Here is a 19,243-nt window from a genome sequence, read left to right as displayed (position 1 = left end):
ACAGTTATTAACAAATTAAGAAGCAGAGAGCGTCGTTTTTAATGTTCACGCTTCTAACTTTGTGAATCGTTGGTTGGCTATTGACTTAAGTTGAAGTCCAATAGAATAAGAAGGGATAATAAAGGTGATCGAAATTTGAAAAGTTTAATGTAAATGATACTTGTCAAAAACGCATATTGTGCCACAGTGTTACAGCAACAACGGTACGTGGGCCAAGGCTCACATGTTTACTTTTCTTTATGAGGGTATAGTTTGTCAAAGGTATAAAAATATATTGATACTAGAAGAATGAGTTTCTCGTGGAATTCAAAGGTGAGAAATACACTACCTATAACTGCGTTTGTTTTGAAGATGACAAGCAGGCAGCAGTGCATAGTCGCTGTTTATTTACATAAAAAATAGGTATGAGCAATCGAGAGGAAAGATTGTGAGCGTGCTATTTTGCTTGCGCTTTAATAACGTATATAAACCTTTTGTTTTTGTTACAAACTGAACTTTCAGAGTATGTACACTCTTAAAGCACGTTTATATTTTCTGCAAAGCACTCGTAATAACCTATCCTTGGAACCTACGAAAGAAAAGGCGAGGTTGGAAATATGTTCCGACTTAAAAAAGACATCCCCCGCTCTGTGAAATGGTGGTGAGGTGAGCACGTAAAACTTCACGATTAGTGTAACGGCGCAGAGTGTTTTTTCTTGGAAACATATCTTCAGCCCCGTCATTCGCCCATCTCCGTGCGTAGAATAAAGTGGTTAGCTCTTCCCGTTGTGCGTCGTAGGAAAGTAGACGTACCAGATTTGTTAGGATGAATAACGCAGAAGTGTCGGTGAATTAGCTAAAAATGACTTATTTTAGAAAAACAAGCTTGGAAAACGGATTTATTTTTCTGACTAGAGCGAGTTTAAGTCTAAAACTTGAAGGAGAATTACTTCTGTTTATGGCTCCAACATTCGCACAACAAATTACACTTCTTCACTTAGTTTTGATAACTAAAAAAATCAATCTCGAGTGGAACAGATGACATTCTTGTAAAAGAACATATGACGTGCAAATGTTAGATTTCTACCACGCTGTGCAAATTCATCGGGCAATGTTCTGATCATGTTAAAACACGCAATAGTTAGATCAGATGCTTTTTAGAATTTCACAATAAAGATGCCGCAAGATGTGAAAATGTCCGTTATAAGTTTCAATTTTATCTTGACCCACGGAAACCTTGATTGCATTAATTTTAAAATCAGGCCCACAAAACTCGAAAAATAGGTCGGAGTAATGAAAGATTATTTGCTCCAGATTTTCAGTTGTCCCTATTATTCTTCATATGTGCGGCTAAAATATAAAAAAAAACAGGCCTGATATTTGTCTTTTTTGGAACGCTTTACGAAATTGCTAGTGCTTGGCGAAGTGGAGCAGAAAACAGAATAAGAAAAGGTATGAACGGAACGCTTGTAGACGATCGACTCATTCTCCTTCTTTTCGCACCATGTAATGCATTGTGGGAACAAAAACCACGTGGTCACAATCGAGCAATTGAAATCACTCTCAAATCTTGGCACACTAGTTCGTACTAAGCGACCAATAGAGCTCATACATGTAGGACACCTCGTTTGTGTGTCGGAAAAACTGCACCTGCCTGCCATGGACGAGATCAACCCCCTTCAGCGCGTACGTGCACACTTTCCGTCGCCATTGTTTTCATTAGAATCGCAGCATTGACGATTCCATGTTGATTGCTGTTAACTTGAACCTCGTCGGTTTGGTTCGCGTTGCAGTAGGTCACGTGAAAGATGAGTTGTGAATCCATGTGCGGGCCGTGGACGATTTTCACATTTTGGGCGCGCAACACATCAGAGACGAAAAGAAACTAAACAGTAATCCTGTACTTGGAGGGCGTGCTTTTTTAGACTGTTTCTTAAAGCTCACGCCGGACATTTCTGTTCCGGAACGCTAATTGTGTACTCAGCTTGCTCCACTTTGATCTAAATGCTTCTCCGCTAACGCCGACGCTGCAACCATTCGGATTGTACCACAATTTGGTGCCAACCACGGAATGTATTAAAAAGTGCGAGTGTTAACATTTTCTGTTGAAGATGACTTCTCAAAGGAGGAAATATGACAATAGAGCGGTTCCACGAGACGCCCTTTCCCTTCCAATAAGCCGCGTGCCACCACGTTGATGAACAGCGCCGCTTTCGTCATTCGCTGACACACCGACGCTTATAGTTGTTGGAGTTGCTTTTGTTGCTGATGAATTACTGAACCTCGGAGAAGAACTCCGTGGAGGAGAGAACTCGATAAGTATGATCGGGCACGTGTTTCGGTTACATGAAATAAAGCTTATTCCCATTGGTTTCTTCGCTGGACGCCTTGTTCATCAACATGGCGTCCGGCGAGAGTTTGCTCCGCAAGTGCGTCACATGAAACCGCTTTATACCACGAAAAGGACGTCTTTCGTAAAATCCAAGAATTTAGCGGTGCAAAATAATCTATTTAGAACCGCCGCTTGTAGTGGAAAAAACAAGAGGGGAGCAATATAGTTGCTGTCCTTTTCGAATGAACATTGTTTTCAACTGTTCATAGGGAAGGCGAAGTGCATGCTATTTTTCAAGCATATTTTAGAGTCCGATAAAATATACAACCGTTTCCTGTTGTACAAACTCAGTTGTTTCAGTTAGCCATTATGAAAACGTCTATGGATTCATTGTGGCTGGGTAATTGATCGATTCATCAATTATTGTTGTAATCGCGATTAATATTTTAACCGGTTAATCGCAAGGGTTCTGAGCTAAACATTTTTAGGAAAAAGTAAACATGCCTACTTCACTTCTCGGTGCCCATTTAGTCATTTTAAAAGGCAACACTGTTGTATTTCAAGGTAAATAACTTTAGCTTTACCTATGATTGTCATCCAGAGTAATTATATGATCTAAATATTAATGCCAAACTATTAATCTTTAAGATTGCTTGCCTGTGTTTTCCTTTTGTGGTTGGTGGCACCGTCATGATTCAAATAAGGTGACGGGTACATTTCGTAATTGATGACAAATCAAGAAATATTGAAAACATTGGGCGCAGTTGAACCCTGCTTTACAATATACCTTAATTGAATGCAACCGAGTAATATGATAATTAATTGATAAAATTGTAGCCATTAGTAAAATTAAAACGTTTCATCACCGCCCAGCCCTAGAATTGATTGGTAACGACCTTGTTGAGAAAATGTGAAGTACTGTCACAGGTGGTTGAAAACTGACTTGTGACTCGCTCCTACACAAAGATACAAGTTAAACATTTTTTCTTAATTCTAGGCTTTAATACATTATAAGAAATTGAACCGAATTTCTTTCCCCTGTTTGCGTTCTGTTCCTTGTTTGTATTTTTCTTTCTTCGTATTGAGTTCATAGAACATATTTGAGAAATTTGAGGCTATTGCGTGAAATTAATTTATCTTAAGCGCAAAATGTATATTTAATGAAAGCATCACATGCGAAGGTTTATAAATTTTTTAGCCGAGAAGCAAAATCATCAGTCAGTGTTTTGTTATATGGTAGCGTTTGATTATTAGGTCAGATACCATTTATAATTTTACAATAAAGAGGCTAGCTACATTACGTGAAATTGTCTGTTTTTTGTTTTCATTATCTCGACTGATGGAAGCTTTGGGTGCTTTAGCCCTATGTAGGTGCACCAAACGTAGAAAAAATAGGTTGCGTTATAATCCAGAATTTTCCCGCGATTTTGTAGTTTTTTTAATAACTCTACATGTGCGGCTACAAAACAAAGTATATCAGGTCTTTTGTTTTTAAATTTTGTCCCGCGCGGCGTTGCCGGTGCTTGGCGCCGTTGTACAGAAAAACAAAATTTGACGAGTGGCGCCACTTTCTTTTGTTGTTCTACTGACTTGTTGAGGACAATGCCACCGTCGCTCCAGAAAGACTGTCGCTGCGGCGTTATAGACAAGAGTGAATTTCAGAGAGCCTAGATTCAGGAGAGGGAGCAACTCAAAGCATAGAGGGCGTTTGCAATTTAACGGCGGGCACCTCCTGGACATACATGTTTGATGATGTGCAGATTTGTGCGGTATATAGTACAAGTAATTCAATTACTTGCAATCCCTTGCTTTTCGGAGTACTTTTGTTATAATTTAGTTTACGTTTATTAGACGGTAATCGCGAGAGTAATCTGACTACTTTTGGAAGTCCTAAAATTACTTGTAGACGCTACTAATTGTCTCATCCCATTTCTAAAGGTATTCTTTGTTTCCAGAAGTTTCCTACCAAGAATTCTCCGGATAAAGTCCCCGACACGGGGATGATCCACCAAAATCGTTAGATATAGACGATAAGTAGTGTGCGAAGCCTGATTCACATTGGTGCAATTTTGCTTGCGATTTCGCAGCTAGCCGAAGCTTTTACCACGCTTTTTCCGCCGTACGAACCGCGTCGCAACTGCGAAATCGCAAGTAAAATCGCGCACAGTGAATCGGCCTTTATTGCGGCGATTTAATTCAATTACTAAAGGTACGAAAAGCCAATTCTCTAACCGGCCGAAAAACGTCTTGGTTCTGAAAATCTAAAGTAATTCGGAACACGGTAAAGCCCGATTCACCGGTGTTATTTTACTCTCGATTTCGAAAGTGCGGCGGTAAACATCGCGCAGCTTCCACCACGCTTTTCCTTCGCCGTGCGAGCGACGTCCCCGACTGCAAAATCGCAACTAAAATCGCACCATGCGAATAAGGCTTAACGGTTACGTTTTCAACTAACGCTCAAATTGTTTTTCCTGTCAAAAAGTGCTCGAGTAATCAGATCGAATACTTTTTAACGAAGACCAATCGCAATTTTAATCGATGTCGTTTTCAAGTAACCCGTACGAGACATGCTAATACGCATGCCAGCATTGACGCCTGGCTAGGAGTATAGCGGGAAGGGAGGCTGAGCTAAACTTGGAGGCGCTGGCAGACTATCAACACTTTCGCACCCTCCTCGCACCTTGTGTTGCAGGCACTGCCCACAAACCACGTGAACCCGATCTAGCGGTTGGAAGCACTCACAAATCTGGGCACACTGGCCACCCCACTACACATGCTTAAAAGTCAAGTTAAAATTTTTACGCGGCGTGTACTGTCTAGAGGTGCAGACCATGCGTGTTTTTTTTTTTTTTTTTTGTTTTGCGTGCTTATTAGGAACCTATTGAAAACATTTTTTTTTCACCCGAAATTTACTCCCGCGGTTTAGAATCCGAGAAATACGGTAAAGCTGAGCTACCGATGGAGCTTGTTTTTGTACGCATGTGCCTTCCTAGAGCGGAAAGCCAACACCTGGCTAACTTCGACAAGACCAACGTTTCACAGCGCGCACTTGTCTGCATTTTCCCGCTGCTATAGCTCGCGTAAAAGAATAGCTGCGACATCTACGGCCCCTCTTTGATTGCAGTTAATCTGATCCTCAATTCTACTTTTACAACACCTTTATCTTATTTTGACCCGTCTCTTCTCATTTAGAATTTCTGAGAGTTATTATCTAGTTCACAAAGACTGGCTCGATAGATATCTTCGAGCCAAATATATCTGGCACTTTGCTATCACGTCTATAACCTTTTCTTTTTTCTTCGCATAAGCGTCGGTTTAGTGAGGAAAATGTCGAAGATGACTCGTGAAGTGATCCCCGCCAAGTCGACCTACCCGATCAGGTAAGAATCAATGTTTCTAGTCGCATAAAACTTAAGAAACGATAAAGGGCTACCTTACTATCGTTCATCTTATTATCGCTCGAGTGCCTGTGAGATTATGCCATTGGCCGATGGGAACGCCGACGAACGAATCGCAAAGAGATAATCAAAGGTCACCATAATAAACATCTCCCCACGTTTCTTAAACTGTCGGCGATTCGAAAAGAATCCAGAACGTTTTGTATTCTCAGCAGTGGCTCGATGAAAGCCTGCAACTAATTCATACACCACTTAAAAAAAAAAATAGTATCTGCACATATGGTCTTGCAGTATTTCCTTTTCTTTGATTCTAGCGAAAGTACGGAGAAACCTACGCTATTGTTTTTAAGCGGAGAATGTTTTGTTTTTGTCCACAGTGCTGCCATTCGAGTCGGAGACACCATGTACATCTCGGGCCAGCTGGGCATTAATCCGGAGACTCACTCTCTGGTTTCCGGTGGAATCGTTCCCGAGACACGAGCGGCAAGCCCTTCAGAACCCTAGATATATTATATTGTCACTTTCAGCTTAACAAACGCACTGCTTGGCGAACTCTGCATATTACCCGATAATAACACGAAAAAAAAAAAATCATGATGGAATAATATATATTAAAAGAATTTTTTTTAGAGCTTGAATGGGGCACACAATTTTTAACCATTTTTTCACAAACAAGTTTTAGCAATATTTATGTTATTAGACCCAATAAAACCGGGGGGCGGGGGGAGCTGTGCTTTATACCGCGCCCATAACGAAATGTGGTTGGCTAGCTTAGTTCTGTTTCTGGCCTCTCGTTGGTTGGAGAGTTGATTGGCGTGTGAAATGTTCCTTCTAAAATGGTTTCTTCGTACCGTAATAGTTTTTTATCGACTTTCTTTTAATGTTTGAGAGACACAACTTAGATAGAGTCTTTATTATTTCAAAAATATCCAGTGATTTCCCTTCTGCTTTGGTTTCCAACGATAACAAACATGGCTGCCGCGCTTGCGCCATGTTCAACGAGCGTAGTGTTGAGCTTTTTTACATTTATGAGTGCGAGTCGTTTTGAGTTCACCGAGGTGTTTAGAGGAAGATATTCTCAACCGACCTAGTTTGCAGCAAACAACTGTCACAAGTCTTCGGAAGCGCTGCGCGGCTGCTTGTTTTCGTAGCTGGACTGGCCTGAGCCTAGCGTCCATCGTCCACAATCTGAAATGCCGAGGTGCGATTTAAAATACGCAGTAAAAATCGGCACCTGCACACAGCAATTTAAACCTTTCATCAAAGATGTATTTCCTAGGTGGGCTCTACCTTGTAAAATTACAAGGCGCAGCTTCCTTTCTGTAATACATGGGGCCAAACAACTTGCCAGGGTCAACGGTGGAGAGTGACGCAGACGACCGAATAGAGTGGCGGGGAGCGTTTGGGGCCTCGGGAGCAGCTTCGGTAGGTGTAGCCGACCAGCGAAAGAAAGCAGACGAAATGCAGACGAAATCTGTCGGCAGCAGGAGCGCAGTCGTCATGTAACCGCGTTTTCTATTATCTTTGTTGCTTCAAGTTTTGCTCTTATTGTTCGGATTTATTTTGCAACCAAAAGTACATTAGAAAAAGATTATGTAAATTTTAATAGACCACGGTCGTCACGGCCAGTCTCGATATTTTTTAAAAGCAATCCGGAACAAGTGGGTAGCGCCATCTATCAATACGTGCGCCAAACGCGCCTCGCCAATCGACTCGGTCGTCTGTGTCGCCGTCCGCCGTTGACCCTGTCAAGTTTTTTGGCGCTATTTTTACAAAAAGAGAGGTGGGACCTGTAATTTTACTGAAAAAAAGTTCCTGTGAAACACACAATTGGCGAAAAGGTTTTAAGGCTATTTTGCTCGATCATGGCTTGATATGTTCGTTTGCGCGTGTTGATGCTGAATAAAAATGTGGGTTCCCGTGAAAGCTGCCCCGCTGCTTTGTTAATTGAGCAAGCTTCGATTCCGACCATGGTTTTAATACCGGAAAGATACCTACACAGAAAAGAGTTCGCGAGCCATTTGGCTGGAGGCTATCGGGCGTTCGTCCCTTATGAAATTTAAACATGTATGTTTTTGACAATTCGCTTCAAAGACTTAAGTAACTCTCATGTCTTGCAGCGCGCCTGGCTTGCCAAAGTGAATATTTTTGGTCACGTTTTAGTCGTGCATTATGACACTCACTCGTCTTGCTCGCGGATACCACGCGAAAAAGAAAAACCCAAGAACAGAAGATCTGGAAAAACTGCATATTTATTTTGTTGTTTTTTTTTTCTCTCTGTCGCTTCTTATCCCCCATCAACGGAAGCTGACAGACACTTGTATTGAAGAGTGGCTGGCGCATGATGGAACGCTAGAACGCCGCTTTCGTAGTCGCGAAGTTACGAGTGTTGCGGACGTTTTTTTAAGATAGACGCGGAATAGCAGACGCACGCTGGCGAAAACGTAAGCCGACGCGTCGCTTTCGTGGACACGTCTTCGGGCGTTGGAGACGACGATAGGCCTGTTTATCTCGGCCAGGGGGCGCCGTAGCGTTCACGAGATGCGACCACGAAAGAGTCACCTCCACTAGCGTCCGCGAGACGCGACCATTTAATGCTGACTTGAAGCGGCCTCGTAGCGTCCCATCATGTACAGTGCCCCTCAAACTTAACGCCGCCACTCGGTTTCGCAAATATTGATCCATTCAATTTTATTGCATGCTACCCAAACATGAATTGATCGCTGCAGCTGCTGGAATACCTTCCCCTGGTTAAGTTTTCATCGAAGACGCAAATCTTCACCAACCATTTTGACTGCTATGTTCAGGAATAGCTCAAAAAAGTGAAGAAACCGAACCATCTCGTGGCGGCGTTAAGTTTGAGGCGCACTGTACCTTCCACGGGCATAAATTAGCGTCTGTCAGCTTCCCTCGGCGTCTGCTCATTGTTCACGCGCACTAAGAGGGCGTGTGAAAGGACAAAACGCCAAACATAGTGGAAACGCGACCTAAAACTATCCGATGTTTCTCGCTAGGGGCGCTGTTCAAAACTTGAGAGATACAGGTCTATAGGCGGTGGTAAAATATCAGACGATGCCGGAGACTGCCAAGCGTCTGCTCGCACCACGAGCAGACGGTGTCAGGTGCCAGACTAGACGCACCAGACCGGAGCAGCCAAGCAAATCAAGTAGTAATGGGTGGGGCTGTAAGCGGGTCGTGACCTCCATCTAAGCTGTGTCTAACGGTGTAAATAAAGCGTATATTACGTTTGCTCTTACCGAGGAATGGTATGTGCCAAAATGCAGACTTTATGTCAGGGGTTTACGTCGGTCATAATATAGTTGCCATAATGACTAAATAACAAAAAAATTATATATATATATATATATATATATATATATATATATATATATATTTAATTTGTTTTGTTATTCCCCCTTACAGACCCCTGACATAAAGAACAGATATATATATCTGTTCTTTAGGTAGGATGGAATCTGTTGCGCATATTACAAAAAAGTTAGAATGTCGTATTTAAAAATGATCTAACTTCTCTGATGTTGTTTTGCCGGCACACCCTAACACGGCAGTCTATAAAATTTAATCTCGGAGGAATCTGTTGAGTGTTACTTCTATTTTATGTACACAACTATAAAAAAAAGGCTTTCCGGTAATATTGCAGCTTTAAAGCCGAGTCTTAAAGGTAAAGAAAAAAAAGTTCGACTTCTCGATGTGCAGTTGCGTATGGCGACCACGAGAAAACCATGCAGTGACGTCCTCGAGATGTACGTCGTAGTGAATTAGCAAGTTATGCAATTATCTGCTCACTTTAAAGCCATTTGACCTATACATTTTCGCCTCCAATCGCAAATAGATATACGTCAACGTAATATTATTGTGACTAAGGTTTTATGAGACGAGGCATTGGTGATGCCATCTACCAGGAGTCACCAAAACCAAGCCCTATCTGCTGCTTGCATGACGTAACGGAGGAAAAGGCGTTGACTCCTGTGTTTCCGTACTCTTCCCAGATAGGCCATGCTCCGGGTACAGCGGCGATCCCGACTGGTTGTGCTGTTCTGTCGCGACCGCTAAAGGAGCGACGCAACAATTTTTTTACTTTCTGTAATCGTGACATGAATCATGAATGAAGAACGAGCCGTCACGTGATTTGTGGCCGATTATATGCGGCCGATGTTTATCATCGGTTGGCAAAGCACAAGGCACTGGCTGAGTTCCAACATTTCTTTAGGAGACACTGACAGGGTAATTGTGCTCGCCGAGGTTTTTATTAGCACATGCCATACGAGACCCCAGCTACTCAAAACACGATTTGCTGCTCAAAATTCGTTTTCTTTTTTTGTTTCCTCCCAAAAATCGCCGGTCAAGGACTGACTGGTTTGAGTCGCTCTCACTATCACGGTCACGTGCCACGGTCACCACGGTCACGTGCCGTTCAGTAACCCATAACAAATATAATCGAAGTCATGGGTCACCTAAGACACACATTAGATATGAAAAATAGTAAAAAAATAATTAAACGCATTTTTTGTTGCTTCAAGAAGCTGCAGATACGTTGGTTGAAAACAAATTTTCCACACATCACGGGAAGTACATGTTCTACGTCCTTCTCAATATGGCGACGTACCCGGGGCTGAACGACAGAATGGCGAGGCATGACGGACCGACACAAGGGCGAATAGGTCTTCAAGCAGAGAACAGCGATCGCAACAGATAGAAGTCCGAAACCATTGCGCGACAATTGGTGCACGCGGCGCCGTCGTGTGCCTCGCACGACCGGGGAAACGGAGAAAAATCAAACGAAGTCGGGTGTAGCCACGTGACTTCCGGCACCTCTCTCCTCCTTTACGTTTCTTCCTCCTCCTCGATCTACATCGTTCACATGTCGCGGCCATGAGTTTGGTACTCATGATTCACTTTCGGTTTCGAGTAGTTCCGTTTTTAGCTCTAATAAAATATACGTGACTCTGTAGCAAAACATTTATTGGGCATTCTACTGACAGCACAATAAATCGCCTGGCAAAACAAAGATATATATGGGGGGGGGGGGGGGGAAATAAGCGTTTTTTTAAGGTTCGGCTATTCCCCTCATTCCAGTGATTTGGCACAAGCCACTGCGCAAATGGATGTCGATCCATTAACTGTCATGCTCCCAAATTGAATGATCACGCAGTGCTCATAACCAACAGATTCCCACGCCTTCGTTGTCAAGTTTTGCAAAGGAGAGACCGAAGGGAAAATTTCCTTTTCTTCTTAATTAAAATCAAGCGGCAACGAAGAAGCTTTTTTGTCAGTGTCGATCCTCGCTGGCGAGTACTTGGGTCCCTCTCATGCCAGTAAGCTTGTGCAAAGTGAGAAACATTCCAAACCAATATCGTGGCACGGCTCCTTTAAAGCTGCAAAAGTGTTCTGATTTAAGGCAGAAACTTCCGAATAACGCAGGACGTTCGACAACACTGGCGGAGTGAGTTCTCGCTACACCACACAGTGTTCGCTGAGGGCCCTAAGGAAAGAACACAATCAGAAGTTCTCCGTGTCCCCAGAGCAAGTCACTGCACGCGTGACGTGGATGGGGTTGTAAAAGTTTGGATGCATGAAAATGTAAATCTATTTCGCTCCTTTAAACAAACCCTAAAAAAAAAATGCTTTTTTCTTCTTTTTTTTTTAGACAGTTTAGTTAGGACATGCGTGTAAAAAAATAATTTTAGGCGAAAAAAAAATATTGATGGCTCGAGACTTGATTTAATCGGTAGTTCCCTCCTTTCTACTTGTTTTGTCTCCCGCTATTTCGGGCGCATGGAGGAGAAGTGGATCGGTTTCACCTTCACGTTGAGGTCGAAAGAGCGAATGACCATTCCGTTTCGTCATGGACTTCACGCAGAATCTCAAATGAATCTCTCGCCGTCAATATTACTCTAAAAAAATTATTCTCGGCAAAACTAATTTCTCGACAAGCGTGTCCCAACCGGACTGTTAAAAAAAAAAAAAACAAGGAAAAAAAAACTGCTTTCTTTGCAAGGGATTTTTAAAGCAAAAACTGCGCACTCCACCAGAGATGTTTTTTCTGTCCTTTATTGTAGAAGCTTTGTCTGCGTTTAAATGAATGTGACCGTAGCACATTGAATTGAGAGAGAACCAATCACACGCGCCCAGTTCTTTGCTTCTTCCTCTTCTATCCAATCGCAGTCGTCGTATGTCGATTGACCTACGCCCACAGGTACTAAGCCGAACTCCATAAATCGTTACACTGCTCTTTAACTCAAAATTATTTTGTCCGATACATATTTGCATTTATTAAGGTGAACTCGGCATTTGTATCGAGATCCATGACTGACGTTATATTAAAACTCGAATAATTTATACATGAAGTAGTATTTGCACCAACAACTCGAAATGACTGTTTGTTACGTTGCACTTCAAGGAAGGTTTCTAGCTTGTCTGTTTGCTTTTTAGGTCCTCACAATGCTGGGAAATGTGCTGGAAAAAGGAAGAATGAACTACAAAAACGGTAAGGAATCATCATTTTTAAACTCACGCCACATTTCAATCTGCTTTCTTTTAAAAAGGTGAAGCTTAAAATTGTGGTTGAGAACGTGCATAGTCAAAGCGCCGGGTGGGTATTAGTCGAGGACCAATAGAATTTTGGAAGTTCTATTAAAAGGCATATCAATGTTGTTTTTTTTTACTAATAATTTTGTTGCTGCAAGATATAGACCGTTCCATTAAGGTCATAGCAGAGAGGGTAAAAAAGAAAAAATTGCACTCCCCCTCTCACCCCGCATATCGTCCGCTCCGCCCAGTGGGCTATAGCTAGCGTCCGGTTGGCGTGCAAACTCTGCTTAAAATCGAGTCATTTTGGAACTTTCAAGCGCAGATGCGCTGATTTTGGTATGCCAGTCATTGTGTAACACTATGCTAGATAAAAAGACTCACAGGGTCCAATTGCGCTGTTACCTGCGTGCAAATAAAAAAAAAAAAATAGGGAAAACCATGTCAGATTGGCCGGTCTCTTTGGCAAAAAGAAATTCCGGTTGCTGTACCTTTTTTACTGTACAAAAGCTCGTACTGGTGTAGGCCTTTAGCGACCATGAGTAGAAGTCTGAAATAATAAATAAAAACCTGCTCTCCTGCCGCAATACACGCAGTAGTTGAGGGTAGTACTGCCGGCTGACTCAACTGCTATTTAATTAACGAAAAAAGATATGCTAGTTGATCATTTACCCAACTAGAACAACAGAGAGCTATATAGCTGATTTTGGAGTAGCCACAACTATTCTAAGAACGCGTACCACTTCACAACGGCAGCCACGAGCGAGAGTTCGATGTTCGGTACAGCCCGCCGATACAGCCCAAAGATGGAGAACGGCAACCTCCCGGTTTGTCGTCTACTAGCGGAGTCGGGCGCGTGCCCTCACTCTGGTTTTACCCCGCCGAACCCGCTGAACTTCCCGGATGTGTGGAGAGGGCGCTGCGGTCGAACAAAATGGTGCCGCCCAGAGAGCGCTAAATGGAATGGTCTATACGCAAGGTGGGATCCCAAAGGTTTAAGAGCGCATCGAATAATCAGCAAATGGAATACCAATTAGTCAAAGGCGTTATTTTTATCTTAAGTGTTTTAAACCATAAATATAACTAGCGATGGGGTATAATCATGTAGTTCTAATACTTGTGCACTTTCGCTTGCTTCTGGGAAGGGGGCTTAGTCTGTGTCTCATTCTTTTGTTGCAAAATTCTCAACACTAGCGCCATTTTGTTTCAGTGGTGAAGTGCACCGTGTACCTGGCAGACTTAAAGGAAGCTGGAGAAATGAACAAAGTTTACTCCGAGTGTAAGTAAAAAAAAAAACAAAAAAACCTTCCAAAGTGACTGAAAAAAAAGAGCGTTAGAAAACAAAAGACGCAGGTACACGCAGCAAAACGGTATAATATAGAAAAAAATTGGCGTACCCTAGATTACATTGGGAGTTTTAAAGAAGCGTAGAAACGGAACTCGAAATGCATTGGTAGCAGAGTACCTAAATCACGGTGTGGAGTTTGCCGTCCAAATACCAATACGGTAATCAGGAATATTTCCTTTCACACTGCAGTTAGGTTTTCAATACGGACGACTCTCTTTGAAGAGTATTGGTTTGAGAATCATGGTTCACATATATGACAAAGCAATTTCAGAAATAGACGCCAAAGCCAAATCTGGAACCCTTTTGTTAAAAGGGGGACTGCTGCATTTTCACGCGCGTTTTTTAGGAAAATGAACTCTATTTTTTTATATTTAACTCTTTCATGGGTCGAGGAAACACTGAACCGTTTATACTGAGAGAGTTTGACTGAGAGGTGGAACTTGTGTCCCGGTGCAAGAAGCCGGCTTGGTCATAACACGAAATGGAATGTCTCCTTACCGAGAAACGATCATGAGTTGTCAGGCGTCAACAACACACGAGGGCGGAAAGGACACACCATTTCCGGTTACTGTCGGCGTCCTTGTGCGACTGCATAGCTCTCCTAGCATAACCAGATCAGACGAAGCAAACACAAGGCATGACACGCGTCGGACATGATCGGGTGTGATAGAGCTTTGTCGTGTTCGTCACACACGTGTGAGGTGATCACGTTCCACACATGATTACTCTTTCTCCCATGTGCGAAGAAACGTGTTTTGGCAGGCTTGTTGTCCGTGTAGTTTATTGTTTAACTTCTAAGCTTTCTCGCGTATTTGTTTCGTAAGTGAATTAACGCTTCTCTCATGTCTCATTTGTTTCTGTTTGTAGTTTTCCCCGAAGAACCCCCTGCACGAGTCGCGATCCAGGTGGCGAAACTTCCGCTGGTAAACTGTGATAATAACATCTAATCTCAATTTCGTTTCTGCAGTTTTTGCTTGTTCACTTTTCTTCGATTGACGCTGAGGGAAAGTGTCTAATAGTATTTTAATTCCTTGAACCAGTAAAGAAGGCCAGTAACGAGAACCACTGAGGATAGCCGTTGAAGAGGGTAGTGAGTAGGATAAATAATGAGGACCAGTTTTTAATTTCAAATTTGTGTCGATTGTCGTGTGCCAAGCCCAAAAGAAAGTTAGAAAAAAAAAAGGAACATCTTTACATGGCTGAGTCGTCCACCCCGATGCACTCCAGAGCGAGTATGTAAAACTATCTAAAGAAATACAAAAAAATACCGAAGCATATCAAAACATGGCGGACAAAAAAGTAAATGTACCTGCTCTGCATATCTAACAAAACGTAGGTCACAAATTATTAATTTCGTAGTTATTAGAAGAAAAGAATAATAAGACGATTTTCAAAAGAGAATATCAAATTCCCATAAATTATAACATATAAAATATTTAAAAAAATGGTGACACAAGAAATATTGGATTTATCATTGCGGCAAAAATACTTCCAAGGTATAAATGTCAGTGGCATAGAACAACGAATTAGACGCTTATTGAAGATACTCATCGGGGAAGGAAGAGTATTGTAGAAAGGCTGACTCAGTGAGAAGAGGCGAGGACGGCGACTAGTGAAGAAAGGGGAAGGATTATGATAATTTGCTCGCTGTTCCTCCACCTCCTCACTTGTTGCATTTTCTAAAGGTAAGCTGGCGATCTGCGATCCAGGTGCATCGTAGGGCGGTATGGGCGGAGGCATATATCTGACAGTGTAGACGTAATTCTGTGTGTAATTAGATTCGATAGCGCGATGTAGCACGTATTTTGCACACGTACAAACAAAGGGAGGTGGGTGACAAACACGAAGATCAGTTGTGCGCTTGTCGTATATTCTTTATTTCGCACAAGTAGTATAGGGCTCATAATTTCGTTTCGTAAAGCGCTGGGGAAATGTATGGTTACGTTTTGTATTACGTTCATTCTATATTGCACGTGTCTCACTGACTCTCGGTACCTTTTTTACTCCTTTTACATTGGGAGTTATTTCATTTCCCAAATGCCCCCTCAAAAAAAAAAAAAAAAAAAAAAAAGCTTTCCGGCAATGTTTTTAAAGACTTCAACTTTTTTAACAATAGATTTGAATTGAGTTCCAATATGAGGTATATCCACCGCATCTGAAATATGGACAACAAGGGTGCTAAACTCGTCGAACACAAAGTTCGGGCCGAAGTTCACGGAACGCACCGATTGGACGATCCCGACGATGACTTGGCGCTTTTTTCGGCGGCGTCCAATCGGCGCGCTCCGCTAACTTTGGGCTCCAACTTTGTGTTCGACGAGTTTAGGGCCCCTGGTTATCATTTTAACTACACTCTCTTAAAAATGCCTCCGTGTCTGCTTACCCGCAAAACACTCGAAGAGCCAATCTCTGCGATCTACGAAATCAGTTCAGCGAATGATGAAGCGGAACATCTGTTTAGACCTCAAAAATTAAGTCTGCGCTGTGGCATTACGCAATGCAAACATGACGTTTTGCATTGCGCAATGCTACAGCGCAGACTTCATTTTTAGATCTAAACGGATGTTCCGCCTTTTCATTCGCTGAGCTGATTCCGTAGATCGCAGAGATTGGCTCTTCGAGTGTATTGCGGGTAAGCAGACACGGAGGCATTTTTAGGAGTGCAAGCTCCGGTGTCAATATTCTATTTTACTTGGGGGGCCCGACATTCGTCAAACAAAAAGTTGGAACCGAAAGTTCGAGGATCGCGCCGATTGGACGCCATGGCGACAAAAGTGCGAAGTCACCACCGCGATAGTCTAATCGGTGCGTTCCGTGAACGTCGGTCCCAACTTTGTGTTTGACGAGTTAAAAGCCCGGGATTTGACCACGGCTCAAACTGCGGTTTGATGAAGCCAATCGAGAAGGACCGAATAGACACCGTCACGGCACTCGTCGTCTTTGTGTGTTCACCATCACCGACCAAATCACTCAAGCGCATCGAATGCGCCGTGATCCTGCGCTTTTTTGTTCATTTGCGATTGGTTCTTTGGGGTTCTTATCGTTTAATGCCGCAATATCGCATTGGCTGCTGGGCGATAATGTGATAATAAGCTGGACCCGCGGCACGCCCGACGCGTCTCGGACGTTCTCGGTGACTATACGGCGCGCAAGTTCCTCAGCCCCCTTGCGCACATCACGTGTTTGTCTATACCCGCCAAATGCTCCCACGTGCTTTTGTTTACTCCCCGACCTCAACGAACGAGTACACAAGCTCGGCTGCCTCTCGTCATTGCACGTTTTCCGCGTGTGCGCTGTTTTGTCTTTTGATATTTGGCGCGTGCCCCTCCATGCGTTCCCGCTTGAGTCAAAGACCGATTTTGGCCACGCACGTGCTCGCCGTATAGCTCGACAACTTTGGCTTCGTCGGGAGAAACATACGAACGGATAACTCGGTACAGATGTGCGGAAACAATAGTCTTTCAAAGCATGTCTTGATCCTTAATATTGCTATATAGTATACGATGACTGCTGCTCACGTCGAGTTCTATATTTGTCAATTTATCTCTCGGGCAGACACGCTCGTGCGTAGTGTCATCTCGATTGTACAATCGAAATAAAATTAATCATCTTCAAACTTAACAAGTTTTCTTTTTTTCTTTCTTCCCACCAGGACGCCCGTGTGGAAATTGACGCCATCGCAGTGGACTGCACGCAGTAGCTGATTTTTGTCTCCGGCTGCTCGTTGCATTCCCACAACCCATGTGGGCCCCGAATGGCTCATGTGAACCTAGATTTGAGGCCCTTTTGGGCATATAGATGGGATGCCTACTGGTGCGGCCTGATTAATAGCTACACGCGTTAAACTGTCTACCTAGTACACACTCTGGAAATAAAGTATTATCCTAGTGTATGACTCTGAGTCCTCTCTCTTGCGACGCAGCTCTAAAACAAAGCGCCCACCTTTATCCAGGGGGAACTGCCTCACTTGATTTTGTTTGAGAAGGCGGCGACATCCAGCTAAGACAGGCGAACGGATCATCTATTAATAAAAATCAATCAGTCCATCAATCGATCAGGAAACTATTTAAATAAATAAATAGATCCACCAATATATACATTCATCCATCCATCCATCCATCCATCAATCAATAAACCAATCAATCAATCAATTTCTTTTAGGACGAGTCCAGGCCAGAACATGCACTTCATCCGACGTTTATAAAAATAGCAACTACCAGAGACGAACCATTTGCCGAACACCATGCCTTCAGATGTTTAGCATGAACGAGGCATTGCGGCCAGTGTTTGCATGACGACATCATGACGCATCAAATTTTTGGATAGAAGTGACACGCACGGGTGACATACCCAAGTCGGGGGAAGAACGGAAAATTAAGACAGCGCAAAAGACGAGGGGCCAGGTGAAGAAAAACACAGACACAGCGCTGAGTCCGAGTCTTTCCTTATATGGTCGCTCGTCCCTTTGCGCTGATTTAATTTTCCACTAGGTCATACCAACTCGCCCGAGCTTAAACTTAGAAAGAACGGCTTTATCCACGCTCTACGTCATTTCCGGAGTTGATGTAGCTACTTTTCGGCTATGTCCCCGCAGTGACTTCCGGTTTGGACTCTTACTGTTTTACCAAGTGCTCGACGTTCTTTCCTTGCGCGGACGTTCATTCCCGAGTGGTTTGGACGCAGTTATTTGATTTGTTTAAAGCGGTCTCGACATTATCTTAATTGCTTACTGCTGTCCGTGCAAAATAGTACAATCTACGTGTCTAAAGTCGGTGAGAGAAAAAGGGTTTAGGGGAAGCTCCTCTTATCTTTTTTCGCTTTAACAGAGCGAACGCTGGAAAAGAGGCCGCCGCCTCTCCAGCGTCCGCTCTGCTAGAGTTTTTTTTTTTATTGCCGGTGATTCGATTGGTGATTCGGTTGTGAATTACATGAGTATTTACAATCGAATAATCTGGTAGCCGTGGAAGTGCTGACGTTTATTGGCTCGTGGGTCGAGAACCCATTTTCCCAGTTATCTGACTTTCTGTCGGATTTTGATGGTGTAATTTTTCCCGTAGGCACTAACGACACGAGCGTTAATGCTAGCGTGCGGTTTGAGAAGTGTAGACAGCTGGCCTTGAGACCTTGGAACACAATCCGATGATACAAAGTAAACTCCCTTTTTTTTATTTATTTTTTCTTTCAAATACTATCAGTCTCTATTGAGACTATGATAGGGTGGGTATACAAGTGTACAAAGAAAATAACAACAACAAGAGCAGCACACACTTGAAAAGGTACTATAAAAGGTATCACCAATAATCACAAAAAAAAACGCTTTGACAATGAAATATAAAAAAATTTGATCCGTCATGGCGCTATAATGCGTTGGCGGAAAAACCATACAAAAAACAATATTTTATTTCACATTTTGGAAGATGCTATATAAGAAAAAAAAGCTTCAAGTGATTGGCATACCACAGCTTCCTCCGAAAGAAGATTCCAGTCACTAATGGTTTGTGGAAAGAATGAGTATCTGAAACAGTCCTTGAAGAACCGGGGCTGATGAAGTGCGCGGCTGTGTTTGTTCCGAGTTATTCTCGACTCGGTCAGGAACTAGGTAGGGTGCTTTTATCTATCTGCAGGAAGCCATTATGA

At 42.9% G+C, this 19,243-nt stretch overlaps 1 protein-coding gene across 1 annotated transcript; it reads left to right on the top strand.

Moving 5' to 3' along the window:
• Positions 1 to 288: 288 nt before the first annotated feature.
• LOC115326206 (2-iminobutanoate/2-iminopropanoate deaminase-like) lies at positions 289 to 17,423 on the top strand. The gene is made up of 7 exons (XM_042287026.1): positions 289 to 312; positions 5,549 to 5,691; positions 6,087 to 6,192; positions 12,163 to 12,217; positions 13,469 to 13,537; positions 14,474 to 14,529; positions 17,259 to 17,423. Exons 1-7 carry the CDS (start codon positions 289 to 291, stop codon positions 17,304 to 17,306), a joined length of 501 nt encoding a protein of 166 aa, XP_042142960.1. The 3' UTR covers positions 17,307 to 17,423.
• Positions 17,424 to 19,243: the final 1,820 nt, after the last annotated feature.

This window comes from Ixodes scapularis, unplaced genomic scaffold (assembly GCF_016920785.2).
Source record: "Ixodes scapularis isolate PalLabHiFi unplaced genomic scaffold, ASM1692078v2 PGA_scaffold8__174_contigs__length_109621045, whole genome shotgun sequence".
NCBI lineage: Eukaryota > Metazoa > Arthropoda > Arachnida > Ixodida > Ixodidae > Ixodes > Ixodes scapularis.
Note: the sequence above shows the minus strand (reverse complement) of the source record. Positions and strands in the feature narration are given on the sequence as shown.

Excerpts from the sequence above, each read along its gene's own strand:
- LOC115326206 (XM_042287026.1), top strand. The coding sequence starts at position 289 with ATGAGTTTCTCGTGGAATTCAAAG. Across the intron at positions 5,692-6,086 it reads AAGTCGACCTACCCGATCAG|TGCTGCCATTCGAGTCGGAG; the intron begins GTAAGAATCAAT and ends TTTTGTCCACAG. Across the intron at positions 12,218-13,468 it reads AAGAATGAACTACAAAAACG|TGGTGAAGTGCACCGTGTAC; the intron begins GTAAGGAATCAT and ends ATTTTGTTTCAG.